Source organism: Theropithecus gelada, chromosome 1, assembly GCF_003255815.1.
Source record: "Theropithecus gelada isolate Dixy chromosome 1, Tgel_1.0, whole genome shotgun sequence".
In the NCBI taxonomy this organism is placed as follows: Eukaryota; Metazoa; Chordata; class Mammalia; order Primates; family Cercopithecidae; genus Theropithecus; species Theropithecus gelada.
Window position 1 is genome coordinate 2,940,434 of NC_037668.1, and position 20,172 is coordinate 2,960,605.

Sequence of the window (20,172 nt, forward strand, 5' to 3'; positions counted from 1 at the left end):
CAGAAGTCTTCATTATAGTCATGTGGGAGAATACATAAGAGTCTGCAGAGCGGGTCTCAAAGGCAGCTGATGCTTGAGGTACTGACAACTGCCCAGCTTTTGATGTTTCCTCTTTTGCAAAAAGAAAACAAGGAAAGAGAGGAAGGGAGTAAGGAAGAAAGGAAAGAAAGGGAAGGAAATCATTTGGAACTAATTAGTAATATGTGCAACAGGATTTCCTTTTTTGGTCTTTTATTGAATTCTCTATATAACATTAGCAAAGAAAACATTTTAAATCCAATGACAAATTTTAAAAATGAATCAGATGAAAACATCACATAATCAAAACTCACAGATATTTTCTGATATTTACTTAACAAAGGCCCAAAATTATTATGACAAGAACATCAGAGAACATGACATAAAGCTTATTTCAACTTAACAATAATATGTGATAAGTTAAAACAACTCAATGTCAAAGGATAAACATAGAAAAAATAGAATATGTGATTTTATATCTTATTCAGAATTCCATTACTATCACTGCTTAAGAATGATTATTTCATTTCATAAAAAATAATGCTTATTTATTTGATGAAGAGAATTAAATTCAATGTTAGAAAATTTTAAATTCCAATATAGTAAGTTCTAGCTAAATATTCACAGTAACAATGCATTGCTAATCAGTAAAAGTACAGCGTGTATCACAGACTGTTGACTTACAAGGGAAAGCAGTAACAGTGTCTGTTGTCTGAGAAAGAATAAAAATGTAATATTGTGTCATGAATTGAAACGAATATCTTCCTTATTCAAACTAAGCAGTCATGACATTTTAACTGGGAAAATTCTTAAGTAAAATTTTAAATATGTGGAGAAATTTCACTAAATATTTGAACTATGATAAATGTTAGTAATATTGTTATCTAACACTTGATAATCAATACTTTTTGAATAGTTACAGGAAATGAGTTTTCTTAAAATAAAGGCAGTTTTTCTCCCCAGTCCCTCTTCTCTGTCCTCCACTAATCACAGAATAAATGTGATGAAATACAATATGCTGAAAAATGGTTACTAGGTTGGATTTTTTTTCCCTCTGAATCAGAATGGATGCAGTTTCTTGTGTTGATCACTGCTTTATTCAGCTGTTCAGAAGTCAGTCATTATGATGAATTTTTAAAAAGGGAGATTAGAAATGTCAGTCAAGAAGATTAACTTTTAGTCTAGCATTCTGACATCAAGTGAATTCAGTGTCTGTGGTCAGGGTGTGCAGACTTAAATGTTTTAGGAGGAAAATGTTTGAGTATCACCCTGTGGAAGGGCTATAGTCTGGAAGTATCTCAAAAGGTCTGACAAGAACAGCAACAATGTCTTTGCACTAAAATCTGAAAATTCCCAATGTATCTTTTAAAAGTAAATTTTTGTCAAAGTTTTAAAGATAATGGCAGTGACAGGATAAAAATAACATGACAAAAGGTGAATAGTATAAAGAACATAGGAGGTTTAGAGTCATTTATTGGCCATATTATCTTGGACTAGTCATTTGATCTTTCTAAACCTTGGTTGTTTAATCTCTAAACTTCAGATGACATTAGTACTTCATATAAATATTTTCAACATTAAATAAATGATGTAAATGATCTTTGCGAAGTATGATGTAAGCAAATCTTATAAGTAAACTAATGCTAGACTCTATAAAAAATTGAGGTGTTGTATTTGTTATTTTGACTTCTGCATAATCTGTGTAAGATTTTGAAAATGGATTCTTGCAACATGTAGCATGTCACATAGAAATACTGCATACACTGTTTGCTTTCCCTTGTACGTGTATATATATATATATTTGTGTGTGTGTATGTGTGTAAGAGCTTTTAAACTTAAATTATACCATTCTGTGGGATAGTTTCCAAAATGGTCTATACAGTGCCCTTAAAAGTGAAAAAAGAGAATATTCTTATTTGGCTTATAGTCATACAATTTTATGGCATTTAAGAAAAACACTTTGACAGCTTAAAGTCAACAAAATACTTAACCCCATCCCCACCCCCAAATACAGCATTAAGAGATCACACCATAGAAACAATTTACGAGAAGAGATACTACTATGATTTGTTTATGATGGCCAGTTCACAAATTATTGTAAGATACAGTATTAACACAATATGCTAGAATCACCATTTATCAAGTTTCATCAACTTAAAAAAAAGGACGAAATCACTTCTCACAAAGATCACAGTAATACATAAGTGACTCAATTACACCTAAAGTGAAAATTCAGATTCACAAAACCAAAATGATCAGATTAAATGTTTTAACTAATTGCTCCACTAGTCAAAATATACATTTCCTATAATGACAGAGGCCTTTAAAAACTGCCCCCTTTTCTGAATGGAAGGGATATGAGACTAAACTTCTGGACAAATAATCTCAGTATGACAAAATATTTCTGTATTATTCAATTTCCCAAGCGTCCAAATTTTAGTATCCTTCTAATATCTTTACATCATAAAACCAGGAACCAGAATATATTCCTGTTTTTCAATAGGTATAGTCACCTCTTATCTGTGATGTGCAAAAGCTATCATCCTTCTTTACCTAACTATCCACTACTGCCAAACAGACATGTTTGGGTTATCCCTGAATTTTGTTTCTCACTCCTGAGCAAAATGAACTACAATATGGCTTGATTAGGCCTCCTCTGTTTTCAAAAACATTCACAAAATTTTGTGAATATTATTTTAGATTATAGTCATTGCTTCTGGGACCAAAAGGGCATTAACTTTTTAATGTGACAAAAATGCACCGTACAATCTGCTACAGTTCATTGATAAGCATGATATAGTTGCTTCTGATTTGCTACATGTTTATTAAACTACAAAAATTTAAAGAGAAGATTAACTGGAACAGACATTCTATTTAGGTAACTCACTCAGCATTCAAAGATGAAATGATAAATCATAATAATTTAAAGCCAAGGTCAAAATAAAAGGTAAGATTTACTTTTTTTTTTTTTTTTTTTTACTTTTTTAGGTCTTGCTGAGATCAATTATTAATATTAGAAACAAGAACATTTGGACTTGCAATCTGTTCACTCAAGTAGAAATATGTGGCATCATAGTGACCAGAGGGGAGCAACATGTACATGTACACATATAACAATCTGAAAAAGTTATAGAATTCTGAGATGAAGAGACATACAGATTACTAAATTTAAAAAGTTTTCACTTTACAGATAAACTCGGGCTCAGAGAAGTTAAATGAACTTTCCTAGGGCACATGAGAGTTTTTGGCAGAGCCAGCACCACAGCACAGACACCTGCTTAAGCTCTACCAATCTGCTTCTTGTGTAAAAGGAGTCAAGAGATCATAAGGCAAACATTTCTATCACTCCAGCCTTTTCGCACCGTCCCCTGCTCCCAGGCTTAAAATGTTGAGCATGCAATAAGGCTGTGGTACGGTTTTAGCATTTCATAGACAATTTTCAAGTTACCTTAACATTTAATTAAACAAATGCTTTCCCCTCCTTTCTAGCTATTTCAATTAATCTGTTTTCATTCTGCAGACTGATTTTTCTACTTTTTGATCCCATTATAGATCAATGAAAATTCTGAGGAGAAAGAATCCTATTTTCTTTCATCATCATCAATTTGAAGAATGATATATTTATGATACTTTCAAGGCTTAAATCTTACTTCATGTATTCTTTCCTGCATAAGAAAATCTGGGTACTTTTTTCTTTCTTTCTTTTTTTTTTTTTGAGACAAAGTCTCACTCTGTTGCCCAAGCTGGAGTGCAGTGGCGTGATCTTGACTCACCGCAACCTCCACCTCCTGGGTTCAAGTGGTTCACCTATCTCAGCCTCACGAGTAGCTGGGACTACAGGCACGTACCACCAGGCCCGGCTAATTTTTGTATTTTTAGTAGAGTTGAGGTTTCACTGTGTTGGCCAGGCTGGTCTCGAACTCCTGACCTTGTTATCCACCCACCTCGGCCTCCGAAAGTGCTAGGATTATAGGCGTGAGCCACCGCACCCAGCCCTAAGTTTTCTTCAAAGCATTTCTCAAATGTGTATAATGAGAATTTTGGGGACTGGTGAGGGCTTTGGAGATCACTGAATCCAGCACACGCATCTTGCAATTCAAGCCTGCAAACTGAAGTCTAGTAATGTAACTGATTTACCTAAGGTCCCACAGGTAGAAAGTGGATAAAAATTCTGGTCTACTGTTATCTAAACCAGTACCATTTTTACTATCCTTTCTGCGAACCATATTCAGTATGACAGTTTACTCATCTGACACCATCCTGTGCTTTTACAACAAAAATCCAGGTTTTGTCTTTATTTGAAACTGTAATCTGTAATAATAATTCAGATATTAAATATACTATAATGCATACAGTTGTCTCATTGGTGTTTTATAAAGGTAGTTTTTGTGTCTATTTTTGTAACACCTACTGATGCTTACTAAAACATCTGAATGTCTAAGACCTCCTGTAACACAGTTGATCAGTTTGTTTCAATCATCCCAGCAGCTGATGTGCATTACTTTACTGCTACCCAGGCTGTGATAATTAATTATAAGGATTATATTGGCTGCAATGGACTGACTATTCTCCAGGTCCATGTCTCTACTAAATGGGCTAATGTAGAACAAAGACAAGGCAGTGGCCATATTTTCACTTCAATCACAAATCATCTTGACTAAAAGTTCACATAGCTCAAATCTGAGATAGCTGTCAGATTTTTATTTCATTTTTCCTGTAGTGATCTGTTCTCAAAGTTTTGACACAAAGAAATTACCAGCAGCTTGTGAGAAATTCATTGTAGACTTTGCCTCAAAGAAAGTTACCTAGATTGTATCTTTTATTTATCTATCTGTTTTGCTGCAGGAATAAGATTGTTTTAGTTACTGATTCTCATACAATGCAATTCATCACTTGTATTCCATTCTGTAGGGGATCAAAAAATTTATAATCTTGGCTTTGCTACTGAAATATTTTTATAATTATTAAAATTCTACAAGTGCTCTTATTATAACATAGCATTGTTATACACTTAAATAACAGAGGATTTGTTATTTATGCATTTGTTCGGTATATTTTGAAACTAAAATATGGAAATAAAAAAGGGTTCTATATAATAAATTTTCACAGTTTGACTTTCCATAAGGCTTATGAAATAATATACAAATAGCTACCATTCTGCTGAAATGTCACAGTAAATACATTAATGGCACAGAAGTGAAATGTTCCCAAATGGGAAACAATCTTCATGACCTTCTAAATCTCTTTTCCAACTAAAACTTTTTTTAATTGAAAAAGAGTTCCATTTCTAAAAGAATATAAAAATAGAAAATGAGTTAAGGAAACTTTCACATATATAATTTTGAAGGAAAGGCTATAAACATTAGATGAAATATTATATTTATCTTTAAGAATGTGCTTTGTCTCAACACATCAAACATCCCATGAAAACAAAATTAAATGAATATATAACATATGAACTGTTGAAAGTATAACTAAATGTTACAATTTTAATTAAGATAAATACTAAAACATGTAATAAGTACTAATATATTTTTGTCAAGTTCAGCTCAGCTAAAACCTATGAGACTAATTTGCAAATCTACCATTTTGAATTAAAAAATAAAAGAATGTTTAATCAAGCAAGGCACATTTCTTTTAGGCAAGTCTGTCTTTAATACCATTCATGTGGGCACAGTGTAGACTCACTTATTTATATGTAAATGGGCTAATCTATGTATGAGAGCCTTTGGTACAAAACACACCTTCACAAATAATGTTGCACATAACCCAGAATATGGAATATAACATGATTATATCTCATGATTAAACACAGTCCACTACTTAATTGAAAAAAAAAAACAGTAATAGTTGGCTTGTTAGAAACAAATTTTAGGCTTTCTTTATCTGCAGCACTGATTATAGTTTTTGGATGATTCGATTTCACCAAAATGTCAAAAGGTTGCAATGATACCTTAATATTTTTAGCATTCTTCATCTCTTGATCAAATACATCTTTTATATGCATGCATTATGAAGCGAATCCTCCAACTTCAGAGCTGTTCCCTTTATATAAAGCATTTGTTAGAGACATATTATTTAATGTCAACTGAAATAAAAACATGTGCTGGCAGATGGATCACTGCCCATCAGTGATATAACTGCTACTGCATTCTTGATCCAGGCAATTTAAAATGGAGCATCCTACTGGTCAGTGCAGCTCTACAGTTCTTTATGTGGGGGGCTTTTCAGGGATCTGTCAGACAGAGTAAACACAATGATTTACTGGTATATTTAACTTTTTAAAAACTATAGACTTTATGTCAATAGAAAATGTTCCATTCATGAACCAACCCAAATGTCTATCATTGACAGACTGGATTAAGAAAATGTGGCACATATACACCATGGAATACTATGCAGCCATAAAAAAGGATGAGTTCATGTCCTTTGGAGGGATATGGATAAAGCTGGAAACCATCATTCTCAGCAAACTATCCAAGGACAGAAAACCAAACACCGCGTGTTCTCACTCATAGGTGGAAACTGAACAATGAGAACACTTGGACACAAGGCAGAAAACATCACACAATGGGGCCTGCTGGGGAGTGGTGGGCTGGAGGAGGGATAGCATTAGGAGAAATACCTAATGGAAATGACGAGTTGATGGGTACAGCAAACCAACATGACACATGTATACCTATGTATCAAACCTGCACGTTGTGCACATGTAACCTAATAAAGTATAGGTATGGAGGGGGTTGTAATTCAACAGAAACAAAAATAAAAGTGGTATCAGGATAATAATCATAATGTCGGCCGGGCGAGGTGGCTCACACCTGTAATCCCAGCACTTTGGGAAGCCCAGGCGGGCGGATCATGAGGTCAGGAGATCAAGACCATCCTGGCTAACAGGGTGAAACCCCGTCTCTACTAAAAATACAAAAAAAATTAGTCGGGCATGGTGGCAGGTGCCTGTAGTCCCAGCTACGTGGGAGGCTGAGGCAGGAGAATGGCGTGAACCTGGGAGGCAAAGCTTGCAGTGAGCCGAGATTGCGCCACTGCACTCCAGCATGGGTGACAGAGCAAGACTCTGTCTCAAAAAAAAAAAAAAAAAAAAAACCCCAAAATTATAATGTCTATATTATTGGTTAAGATGTGGGTTGAAAGGCTTAGAAGAATGGACTCAAAATCGATTCTATAAAAAGAGAGAAAGGAGGTACAATAGAAGACAGTGACCTATAATTTACCAAATAAATGTTTCAACATATAGAATAACATACAGAACAAGAATAGAGAATAAGAATAGTCAAATTTCAATAATTATCAAATTTATGAAGAAGTAATTAATACCTCCAAAAGGCCTAAATGAAAGAGTACAGAAACCTAGTTTACTTAACTAACTGTTAGTCTCATTAACTTATATTTGATGAGAAAAGAGTTGAAGCTATTCTATAGCATGTAGTTTTATGGGAACTTTGTTTTCATGTGTCTATATACTTTGACATCTATTAAATTACTTAAGAGTTAGCTGCACACCAATCAGTTTTACCAGTTCTACCAAGTAAATGGTAATGAATAAGCTCAAGGACTAGAAAGATTTCTTATTCAGTTATATACAATTCTCTGATTGAGGTCTTGAAAATTATGTACTCTTAGCAAGCAAAAACCTTTAATCTGACTCAGTAATTAAAGTCGGTAATATGTTAAGATGTAACTTACATCTTAAAAAAATTTAGAAAGTCATGGGAAAATGAGCTGTGAGGTATAACTGATACTACTTTGAGCAATATTTAGGTCTACTAATAAGAAGTATCTTCAATTTATATGGTCACACAGTAAAATGCTCTTTTGAAATCAGTTAAAAGGTCTGCAGGCAAAAGGTCTACAGAATCTAGGTATAAAGCAATTCAAACAGTTCTTACCTGAAGAAAATATTTCTCTCTGTACTTTTTGGTTACCCGGTAAATTTTGCTCTTTAGAAGTCTGACACATAGTCACTCTTGTTTAACATGCTTTTCATAATAATTTCTTATAGAAGAAATTTATTCATGACTATCTGATATTTTATTGTTCTGTAGTCAGACATGAGGTAAATACAAAATGGAATGGCACATAAGGCTGCCTCTTAAGTGTCTAATACCTTGACTAAACAAAGTTATAATAGAAAATCCAGTAAAATCCATAGTGAGTTAAATAATAAAAATAAACAATATCACAATCCTTCATCCAAAACCAGAAAAAAAAACACAAATATAGATTTCAATCCTATATTTTGTGTCATTTCTTTAAAAATCCCTAACAACATTTTTCTCAGAAGAGAAAAATGATCTTTATCCTACGTGAGCTTAACTGTGTAAAGTGATGTAAGGAGAAAAGAGTTTCTAATTTCTGCTGGTCTACATATGTAAACTCAGGCACATATGTTAGTTTCAAATTTGTTGACACATTTGGTAAGGAAATTGTGCCACTTGGGTATGCAGAGGCAAGAGTCAGGTCATTCTCTGGTCTGGTTTGCCTGAGAAATCCAGGGAAAGGAGGAAATTCAAAGGGGGTGTGGGGAAAGTTCCTCTCTATTCTTATTAGGAGAATCCTCATTTCCTACTGCAGAGGAAAGTGCCTTGGTTACAATATTACAAAAAATCATGGTAATATCTGCAGTAGTCATATCAATGCTTTAATCAGTTTCAGTCATTCCATACTATATGTGTTGGTATTTCAATGCCGCTAGGAATCTCCCAATATTAAGAACCAAATGCTGCTGGATTGTCTTCACCTTCCATCTAATTATTTAGAAGTAGTTTAAGTTTTACCATTTTATAAATATCACTCTAAAAATCTGCTCTTACTTTTCATTAAGTGATTTAAATGTCCCCATCTCCTTTCATGTATGAACAATCACTTCAAAAAATAGCTAATTTTTATTTTAAAAAATAGCTAATTTTTAAATGTCATAATTTTAAAATGTAATTATCATTACATTTTAAATGTAACCTATAGGTTTATAGGTTTAAATGTAATTATAGGTTATTAAAATGTAATTATCATTACATTTTAAAATTAGGTTATTTTGCAAAAGATACCCAGTCAGTCCATATCTACAGTGATGTAATTCTGTAATGTGATTCACTAGTGAAATCTAATGTTTGATTCAATCAGCTTCCATAGTAATGAAGACTTCATGGATTTTTAGGACTCATCATTAACTGAAACTGAGACTGAACTTATAGGGAAGTTTCTTAGAATGTCTGCTAGATAGATAAGTCCTTTGGAGATATCACTTGCTTGTTCTGATTTTGCTGTGCCATCCTGGTGAATTAGTCAACATGTTTATGTCATCATTAATAAAAAGCACTCTGTTAGCTATTATGTATGAAAAAACATGGTCTTTGTGAAGCATTCTAACTTCCAGGTATCCTTAGTGACTAGGTACCCTCAATGATATCTCATATAAGGTAACAGTTAAGTTACTTACATTAAGGGATTCCATCCCCATAATTGGGTGGTATAATACTTCTTGTGGAAAACTTGCTGGAGCATGTTTTAACAAATGCAAACCTTCTACAGTGAATTGATTACAAGGAATTTTGTAAATTAATTTTGAAAATTAAGCAGAGAAAGGATAGAGAGAGTGTTTTGAGGCTGCAATTTTAAATAGTGTGGCTAGGGAAGGCTTCAATGTGAAAGTGACACCTGAAGGAGGTGACGGAGGCAGCCATGCAGCTATCAGATGCTAGAACATTCTAGGCGGGGAGAACGAGAACAATAAACACAAAGCCCCCAAGGTGGAGCGTGCCTGGTGTATTTGAAGAAGATCAAGGTGGCCAATGTGGCTGCAGCACAGGATCAAGTAGGAGAGGAGTTGGAAATTAGGTCAAAAGGGTAAGGAGGGCAAAATGAGACAGGGCCTTGCAGGCCATTGTAAAAAAACCTTTAGCTGGTACTCTGTGTGAAATGGGGTGCCAAACGGTGGTTTTGACACAAAGATGTAATACAATTTGATAAATGTTTTAAAAGAATCACCCTGGTTGTTATGTTGAGAATAGACTCAAATAAGAGGAAGGATGGAAACTGGAGGCCCATAAAAATCCAGGTGAAGATAATGATGGTTTAGATCAAGTGGTAGCGGTAGAAGTGGTATGAAGTGGTAAGCCTCTTGAAACATTTTAAAAGTAGTGTTAACACAGTGGATTAAATAAGGGATGTAAGAGGAAAAGAAGAATCAAGGATAATTCCAAGGATTTTATTTTGAGCGACTGGAAAACTGAAGCTGCCAGTAGTGGAGGTGGGGAAGAGGGCAGGAAGTACAGGCTTGATGGGAAGGAGGGAAGCTCAGTTTTGGACATATTAAGTTTGAGATGTCTATTAGATATCCAAGTGGAGACGTCATGTAGGCAGGTGGAAATTCAATCAGGAGCTCAGGGGAGAGATCTAGGTGGGAGATACAAATGTACACACATAGATAGTTTAAAGCTATTAGAATAAGACAGAATGAAGAATGAAAAAATGAGAAAGAACCAGTAAATAAGCAGAGGCCAGAGAAGTAGAAAGAAAATCCACAGTGTGTTATCTTGGAAGTCAAATGAAGACAGTCTTCTTAGGAATGGGGAGGTAGCTGACTATGCCAAATGCTTCTAATAGGTCAAATTGAAATGAGAACTGAGAAATGACCACTGGGTATTGTTATATGAGGTTACCAGTGACCTTGCCAAATACACTTTTGGTGGAGTGATGGGGGGTGACAGCCTTTTGGAGCAGACTCAGGAGAGAGTGGGAAGGGAGTCAGTGGTGAACAAAGAAAGATATAGTCCCCACTCTCATGGAAGAAACAGAAATTAATCATATAACACAAATAAATATAAAATTACAGCTATGTCAAGATAACATACTATATTTAACGCATTCTAAGACATACATTTTTAGATTTGAGCATCTATGAAATTGGGATGCACCTTAAAATCACTGGTACTTTATCCTTACAATTGGAAATCTTTAAAATAAAGTACACAAATAATAATATTTCTTATAATCAAAGGCATCTTACATTTAATGAACTACTACACTGTAATAGGGGAACTGAAAAAAACCAGAGTCATGAGAGATGCCTTGGAGGAGTATTGAAGTAAAAATAGAAGAGGTGAGGAGAGAAAGAGGAGGCTGGCAGTGAAACAATTGCAAAGATCCCCATTAGCTTAAGAGGGAAAGGGGGCTTATCCTGTATCTGGAAGAAGACCAGGGTGACTGGAGCACAAAAGGAGGAGGGGAGAAACATAAGCAAAGAGGAGGTAAGGCTGGATACGAGATCATGTGGGACCATAAAAGCTATGCTAAGCCTTTGGGTCTCTATCCTAAAAACAAGAAGACCCTGCAAGAATTTTAAGCAGGGGTGGGTTATGTAATCAGATTTTGGTCTCAAAAAGATCATTCTGGCTACCAGGTAGAGAAAGAGTCAAAGAGTGCCCACAAGAAATGTGAGGATGCCATGAAGAGACCTTCACACTTATGTAGGATAGAGATGACAGTGTGGATTAGAGTGGTCCTGGCAGCGCCATAGTAAAGTGGACTGTTTTTAGAGATATCTGGGAGGCTAAATGACAAAATTTGGTGATAGGTTGAGTATATTTACTATTTCTATGAATATTATTTCGTTAATAAATGCATTGAGAACACTAGGCAATAAACCTACATTTTAAGTAAGGCTGGAAAAAAAGAAAAATGATTTGTAAATATTTATGCTGCACATATGGAATGAAAATGAATATTTTGGAAATTCACTAATTTTCAGAAAAAATGAGAACATTTAGATCAACAGACAGAAAGTAAATGTACTGCAGGATAGGGAGTAATCTATGAACAGGTACGGGGAGGGGGTGTGTGTGTGTGTGTAATAAATTGTCCCCACTGCTTCTCTTCCAAATTAATTATGTTTAATTTAAAGAACATGTTTAAATGTATAAAAATAAGAACCTTAGGATTCAGAGGGACTTCCATAATGAACGGAAGTTTAAAATAAATGTAATGGAAGACAAATGAAATAACAGTGCTGTCTGATATAAAACATGTAGGCATGATGCTAACTTTCATTCTAAAAAGTTGGTGGGGGCCTCCATAGAGATTCCCAAGAGCCTTTGTGTTATGATATTAGGAGTGGGTGTGAAGTTGGAAGCTCACTGTAAGAGAAAAAGCTTCTCCCCAATCACTATCACCATACTGGAAAGTATGACCCCTGTATCTGCAAAGTCAGAGTCTTGCAGGAACAAATTTATTCATAACATTCTTTAGATATGATGAAATATCATTTTTTTTCTCCATTTAAGTGCTGTATTGCTAGCAACCAGAATTCCAGGCTTTATTTTTTAGGGCAGAGCTCCTATTCCACACTATTTAGGTTACAACAATAACAACATGGCTCCCAAGGAAATGATGGGAGGCTCTTTTCCAGATCTCTTCTTAATATGCATTTGATGGCTAATGGTGCAAATTTTAAAAAACACGTCTGGTACAAAAGAACCCAGTAAAATCATGAAAACATTTTCTTTTTAAAATGTATTTTTTCTTCACAATTTTGAAAATTAGCTCACGACGTCATTAAAAATCAAGACAAACATCTGAAAGCTTTCTAACCAGTCTGAATCATTTAAATTATACTTGCAAACTGAATATGAGTACATAAAGAATACTATTATCATAAGCTATGTAGCAATGGCCATTTTCTGGCAGAAAGTTAAGAGCTGAGTCACAATAGTAAAGGTCTGGGCTCTGATTGGCTTCTACCCCCCTTTTCCTGCCTTCTTTGATTTACTTTCTCTCAAAGGCTACCAACCACTTCCTAAAGGTATATAAAAAACAAGTGATTTCATTAATATATATAGAATTGCCCCCCAAACCCATACGGAATAGTACAAAAACCAATAATTGTATCCTCCTCAGTTTAAAAGGTCTAATACAAGACAGAAAGAAAAAGCTCCCACCCTAAAAATGCATCCCTAAATATCCTCGTCCACATTCTTATGCTTCTCACCTCTATCTCACAGTGTTTCCATAAGTCTTCAGATTATGGGGCACGTGTGCTTCTTTGCATTTCTTAGTGGGAAGGGTTATCAGTTCTATTCACAGCTGAGAGGTGGGAAGGACTTGGAACTGCTGTAGAAAATGTTGAAATTTTAAATGTATAGAAGTCAATAAGTTATAGTTATGGTTCTCAAAGGAATAGACTACTAGGATATATTATATACATTGTATTTATATACTATAGCAAAACAAATACTTGGGTATGTTATATGCCAAAAAGGTAAATAACAAATTTTATGGCAACAAACCATAACTTTAAATGTCTTCATATTGTGCATTTAAAATTTCAATACTGAAAATTTATTTCAAAGTTTAGAAAAAACTGACATAATGCTTCCTCCTACGTGTAGGTGTCTGTGGTTATGTCACCATAGTTGGTGCATCATGTCATTTTAAAACATCATAAAAGAAATCAAATAATAACAATGTTAACTTCCATGTTTCTATCTGGATTCATCAGCTGTAGGGCATATACATTTTTCCCCAGGGGGTTGATGGATGTGAACTGATCCAGTCACACCTCCTCACATGAATCTCTTGCTATACACAGACATCTGTATATTTCTTCAACACCTAAGACATGCAACTGAGCTTAACAGTGAAGCCTGTAGTTTGGCAAAACTAGCTGGCATGTGCAAACATAGGCTCATTAGAATTTTGCTCTAGGCCCAAATCACTATCCATTTTCATTTCATAAATGATTTAAGAACTTAGAGAAGGGTCTGCAGCTATTATGTAGGAAAAATTATATTTTAATTTTTTTAGAGCACAGATGACCTTAAAGATCCATGGAGTGGTTAGGTAAGGCAATAATGTCACAAGTTTCAATGAACTGGCAATCTCATTCTGCTTTTAATACTTCTGTTCTGAATAATTTCTTCCCTCTTTATAAGGGAGAGTCAAAATATTTACACAACTTTCTGGTATGGTTCTTCAGTAACTTAAGCAAAGTATAAGGAGATAGAAAATAATTTGCATAATGCTATCATCTATTGTTGATTAAAACACATGAAAACAGAACATCCTAAAACTGAAAAATACCCATTGTCATAGCAGTTATCACTAAACACTACTACGACTGGTTATACTTTCTAAGATTAAATTTAGATCAACCAACCATAAGAAAATAATCTTTTGTTATTAGAAAAGTCAATCTCTTCATCTTATTTAAATAACTTATATTTGATCCTTATATTTGGTTAAAATATCTGATTATTTTAAACAGGTTAATTTTCAGTATACTGAAATGAAATAGGTTTCTAGAGATATGTTATCTACATGAACTCATTAATTAGTGACACGGGCTGAAGCCAAGCCTAAAAGCATAAAAGATTTATTTTGCTTTTCAAATCACCTAATAAAAGTAGCATGGGTTTCAGAGCCAGAATAACATGGCTTTAAATCATTGGAGTCTCCTGCTAGCTGTGAAGTCTTAGGGAAATCACTTAACTTTAAACATCTGTTTTTTGCCCTCCTAAAATGAGGTTAATAGCACTTACCTTGTGGAGTTGACGACTGTCCAGGACATGGTTGACTCTTAATAAATGGTAATTATTATTATTCTTATTATAGAAAGGAAATAGGAAGACACTGATTATTTATATATTTCATATTCACAAAGCATTGTATTAATTATACAATGTTTGTGAGTAATGATCACAATATAATCTCTTAGCAAAATCTCTGATGCTATGTCATGGAATTATTTTTTCTAAGTGTTCTATCTATATTAACATTTACTATTCACAATAAACCTATGAGGTACTATTACTCCATTTAACAAACAAAGAAACTGAGGCACAGAGAGGTTAAGTAATTTGTTCAAGATCATATAGCAGAGTCAGGATTCAAATCCTGGCAATATGACTGCAGAGCTTATGCTTTTAGCCACTTTATTAAAAGCCTGGAAATAACATTCATGTAAGATAACAGCCATTCACTCAACAAATGTGGCACACATTCTGTGCTAGGCACTAGTACCTAAAACCTTCAAGACACAGAGCCTGTAGCCTTTAGGGAACTTATAATGTGGTGACTACAAGCAATCATATTACCTCAAAGTTATGAGTCAAAAGCCAGGATATTTCTCTGGATTCAAGAACAAAGTTCCCCTTTAAATTACTGCCATTTAATTAACCATAAGAATTATGGCACAACCATAATTTACTTATAGAACTAATCAAGGTTTCTACATCTCTTGAATAAATATGAATAAAATTGCCATTGCACTTCGTTGACCTCTATGTTATTTTAAGAACAGACACGAAAATTATTTTAATGTAATTGTTACAATGTATCTAACATATTATCAAAATGTGTCATAAAAATAATTTCTGGTCATTAAGGGTACCAAAAGTTTGGTCAAGAGGTAGATCAATGTCAAAGGTTAACTCAAACAAAAGCAACAAAAACTAGATAATGAAGTCCTAGTTAGATATACACAGATAAAAACAAACAACAAATCTATGACCAGGTATATTTAGATTTCTTGCCTCTATTTGTTTGGTCTTTTCCTTCCTCAGCTCTCTCTTACAATCTCAATCATTATTTTCCACTCTCTTCAATGCATGCATCATAAATATGCTCCTAACTGAAAATACTTTATGGGCTTTAAAAATAGGGTTATTCTCATTTACTCTGGAAGGATAGAATAGTTATATGCTATCAAAACCAAAAAACAATTGTGGATAATGTATAATTTATATAATATATATGAAACAGAATGACTATGTTTAAATAAAATGTTACTCTTATTTTATGTTTAACCATTTTTTGTTTCAAAGAACTGTACCACTGCTTACTATTAAATAATTATGTAAATTAAAATTGGACCAATAATCTAACAACAGTAGATTCTGCCATTTATCCTTTTTAAAGGGGAAACAGGTTGCTTGGAGGCCAAGTGGGTTAGTAAAAGGAATGGAATAATTTTCAGTTCAGCTTGGGCGAAGGTTATTCTGAAGAGCAATGACTGTTTTTTCATCCTTTTGTAATAAACAATGGAAACTAAAGGACAGTTAGCAACATGGAAATCAAATGAGAAAGGTGAAAATTATTTTTAAAAAGACACCAAGCATGCAACTAATATAAAACTGTTGGTTTGGCAAATACCATCAGTCTCTATATGAATGACAGTTCCCTGGCTCTGGATAACAAAAGGGACTGCTCCCAGTAGATCACACAGTGCTCACCTGATTCTGTCTGTCTTCTGGCAACCCTTGGCATATGGCTGAAACTTGCAGGTGTTCTCCCGAGATCTAGTTACTTCCTGTCCCTCCTTTTAATTGATTGTCTGCAATTCACTCAGTTTAAAACGTGCATCCTTTATTTATGTGAGGTTTATTTAGCTTGTCAAGGGCTGTGATGACGACAGAGCTGTTGGGGGATCTGTATTTTTTTTTTTTTTTTAAAGAGAAAACCTGAAGGTCCCTCGTAGTAAGGTTTCAGGCACACTGATTGAATCTCTCATTTGCTTATGTACAGAACACTTTTACATTTGCTTTTAAATTTCATTTGTTGGCTTGAAAGTTCTTGGATAAAGAAAACTGTAGAGAAGCATCTTTTAAAATTATTGCCTAATAAATAGCATGTAATCCAGATCATGCCTTATTGTGGTTAATATCTAACATTCCAAACACCATATTTTCCTTCTTGATTCAGTCATTATGGAATGACATAATGATTTTCATAGTCAAAAAATGCATTTGGGATTCATTTCACCTCCTTAGAGTCTCAGACTTAACTTTTTTTGTGCGGCTTATTCAAACAGTGGTTTTCCTTATGAAATCATGTAAGTAGGAACCATCTGGAAAGGTTACTGTGGAAACGGCAGGGGCTGGGAGGTGGGGCTAGAGAGCAAGAGATGCCATGACAACCTTTTTCGGGTTTCCCAGGAAACATGGGTTGCTATGGGAACTGCATCAGTCAGGTCCGAATTAGTAACTTCCGCTGGAAAGGGTGTCTGTCACTTTAATCTTCTTGTGATACTGCCGAAGCTTATCTCTCAGATGCATTAGGAAATTTTTTGTTTCTCTCAGCAGCACTGAAAACATCTGTTTCTAGACTTTGATAGATATTGGGGCTGGGACATATGCACAGAACATCACAGGAATCTGTTAGTCTAATGCTTTAGAAATGCTTAGCAAGCCCGAAAGAATTAAACTAATTAGTCAGATCAGGACATCTTGGGCACTTCCCTTTATTCAAAGTTGTAGAGACCCTTAAAATTCCGGGAAGGGGGATTCAAATAGGAATTTCAGTCAAAAACCAAATAACTCACGGTGGGTTTACAAGTCATTATCTAGTTAGACTCTCCATCCACATATCTACAGGGTAGGCAACCGAAATTCATATTCAGGAAATAATGTTGAAAGGTCCATCAAACTGAAGCATCATTTACTGCGAATTGATGTACTTAGGAAAGAAACAACTGCCTTTAAAATTCTGAGGTTAAACAGTTACTCTAACTGTTCTTTAGTTTCATTTCCTCCCAGGATGTACTGCTCTTTTTAAAATAGGGCGTGTACTAGAAATGCAGTTTAATGTAAGTTTGTTGTTTACAATGTTAACAGAGAGAGGGTAAGGGGGAAAAGGAGAGCTGAGAGAATGCAGCCCACTTGCAAAACAGGCACCTGTTTCAGTATGAAGCAGTAGGGAGAGGGAGAATGAAGTGTGCTTTCCACTTCTTCAGGTCCTTTCCTTGATGAACGGTCTGGAAATGTATAAAACAAGGGCATAGGCAGACCAAGGGGGCATGTTCCACACAATACCGAGCACAGCATGTCACTTGTATCATATATTAAACATCGGTGAATATCTTTTTGATGTTGACACAAGAGTTGGGATTATTGTTCGTGGTGCAGGTGGCAGTGGAATTGCCCGTTTTGAAAGGGGTCTGGGGGAAAGCGCTATGGTTCATACCCCCCTCTTCGATCACCATATACTCCGACTTACTCAGAGTCGAGTTACTCCTTGCTTTTCGGAGCTCCTCGGCTGAAGAGGAGAGGTGCTGGCAACTTCCCACGTGCATGTACTGGGCTTGCTCTTCCCCTTCTGTCTCCCGGTGGTAGAAGTAATTGAAGTTGGAAACAATCACGGGAACAGGCAATGCGATGGTCAAGACACCGGCGATGGCACAGAGAGATCCCACAATCTTGCCCCCTATGGTCACTGGGTGCATATCGCCGTAACCCACTGTTGTCATGGTTACCACTGCCCACCAGAAGGCATCCGGGATGCTGCTGAAACCTGAAGTGGGGTCGTCTGCCTCGGCAAAGTAGACCGCGCTGGAGAAAAGGATGACCCCAATAAAGAGGAAGAAGATGAGCAACCCCAACTCCCGCATGGACGCCTTCAGCGTTTGCCCGAGGATCTGCAGCCCCTTGGAGTGGCGCGAGAGCTTGAAGATGCGGAAGACCCTCACCAGGCGGATGACCCTCAGGATGGCCAGAGACATGGCCTGCTGTCCGTTGCCCTGTCGTTCGGCCAGCTCGGTACCCAGAGTGATAAAATAAGGGATGATGGCCACAATGTCGATCAGGTTCATGATGTTTCGCGAGAAGGTGGCTTTGCTAGGACAAGCGAAGAACCGCACCAGCAGCTCGAAGGAGAACCAGATGATGCACAGCGTCTCCACCACGAAGAAGGGATCCGAGAAGCTGGAGGCTCCCGCGGCGGCCCCCGACGTGCTGTTGCCGGCTGCATCGAATGAGTCCTGCGACGGCGAGGCGGGGTAGTCCTTCTCGTCGCGGAATTCCGGCAGCGTCTCCAGGCAGAAGATGACAATGGAGATGAGGATGACCAGCACGGACACGATGGCGATGCCCCGGGCTGGCCCGGAGCTCTCGGGGTACTCGAAGAGCAGCCACACCTGGCGCTGGAAGTCGCGGCGGGGCAAGGGCCGCTCCTCCTCCCGCAGGAAGCCCTCGTCCTCGCGGAACTTCTCCATGGCCTCCTCGCCCAGCTGGTAGAAGCGGATCTCCTCAGAGAAGATGTCGATGGGCACGTTGACCGGCCGGCGGATGCGGCCCCCGGACTGATAGTAGTAGAGGATGGCGTCGAAGCTGGGCCGGTTGCGGTCAAAGAAGTACTCGTTGCGGAGCGGGTCGAAGTACCTCATGCGCCGCTTGGGGTCGCCCAGCAGCGTCTCGGGGAACTGGCAGAGGGTCTTCAGCTGCGTCTCGAAGCGCAGCCCAGAGATGTTGATGACCACGCGCTCCCCGCAGCAGTCCTGCTCGCCCGCGGCCGGCAGTGAGGGCGGTAGCGGCTCGTAGCGGTCGCAGCCGCCGCCGCCACAGCCGCCCTGAGGCGGGGCCCCTCCACCATCCGCCACCTCCGGCTCCAGCAGGTGGTCCCCGGGCACCACGGTCATGTCGGGCGGCAGCTCGGGGCCTGCGGCGGGCTCCGCGTAGCCGGGGTTTACCAGCGTGTGGGCGCCGCCGCTGCTCGCGGGGCGCTGGGCAGGGTGGGCGCGGTGGCGAGCTGAGGGCGGCGGCGGCGAGCGCAGAAGGCTGAGGTGCTCGTCCATGCGGCGGGGAAGAGACGGCTGTGGTGGGGCCGGGTCGCTCCTCCTGGCGCTCCCCGCCCCTTCGCCGCCTCCGCCCCCGAACCGAGCCCGCCGCCTGTTGCAGCTACAGCCGCGAGGCTCTGTCTGGGTCTGGCGCGGTCAGCCGGGCTCCCGCACGGAGACGCCTCCTCCCTCCTCCTCACGCTCTCCGCCCCCTCCCCTGCGGGACGCGCGCTCGCCTCCGCGTCCCCTTAGTTTTCCCGCCCACCGCGCGGGCGCGCGCCCCGCTCCCGGGGAGAGCCGCGGGCCTCCCTTTCTTGCAGCCCTCACGGCCCCTCCGTGTCAGCGAAGAGCCCTCATGTTGTACCTCGGCGCCCCGCGGGAATGCCCACCCAGCGGAGCCGGCCCACGGGGAGTCCCGCCGCCTGCCCGGGCCCCTAGGCTCCGCCCGCTTCTGGTCAGCGCCCCTCGCCCCCGGCCCGCGTGGCCGCGTCCCAATCCCCAGGGTTTTTGGCCCGTGGGCCGGGAGAGCTCCACCGCGGCCCCGCGGGCGCCGGCCCCCTGGCCTTCACACCCCTTGGGCCAGCCCGGGGGGCAGG

General features: G+C 38.1%; 1 protein-coding gene across 1 annotated transcript; it reads right to left on the bottom strand.

Moving 5' to 3' along the window:
- Window positions 1-219: 219 nt before the first annotated feature.
- On the bottom strand, window positions 220-19,812 carry KCNA3 (potassium voltage-gated channel subfamily A member 3). The gene is made up of 3 exons (XM_025397509.1): window positions 18,022-19,812; window positions 13,019-13,140; window positions 220-6,253 (listed from the first exon to the last, which is right to left on the bottom strand). The coding sequence occupies exons 1-2, from the start codon at window positions 19,592-19,594 to the stop codon at window positions 13,082-13,084; spliced, it is 1,632 nt and encodes a 543-aa protein (XP_025253294.1). The 5' UTR covers window positions 19,595-19,812; the 3' UTR covers window positions 220-6,253; window positions 13,019-13,081.
- Window positions 19,813-20,172: the final 360 nt, after the last annotated feature.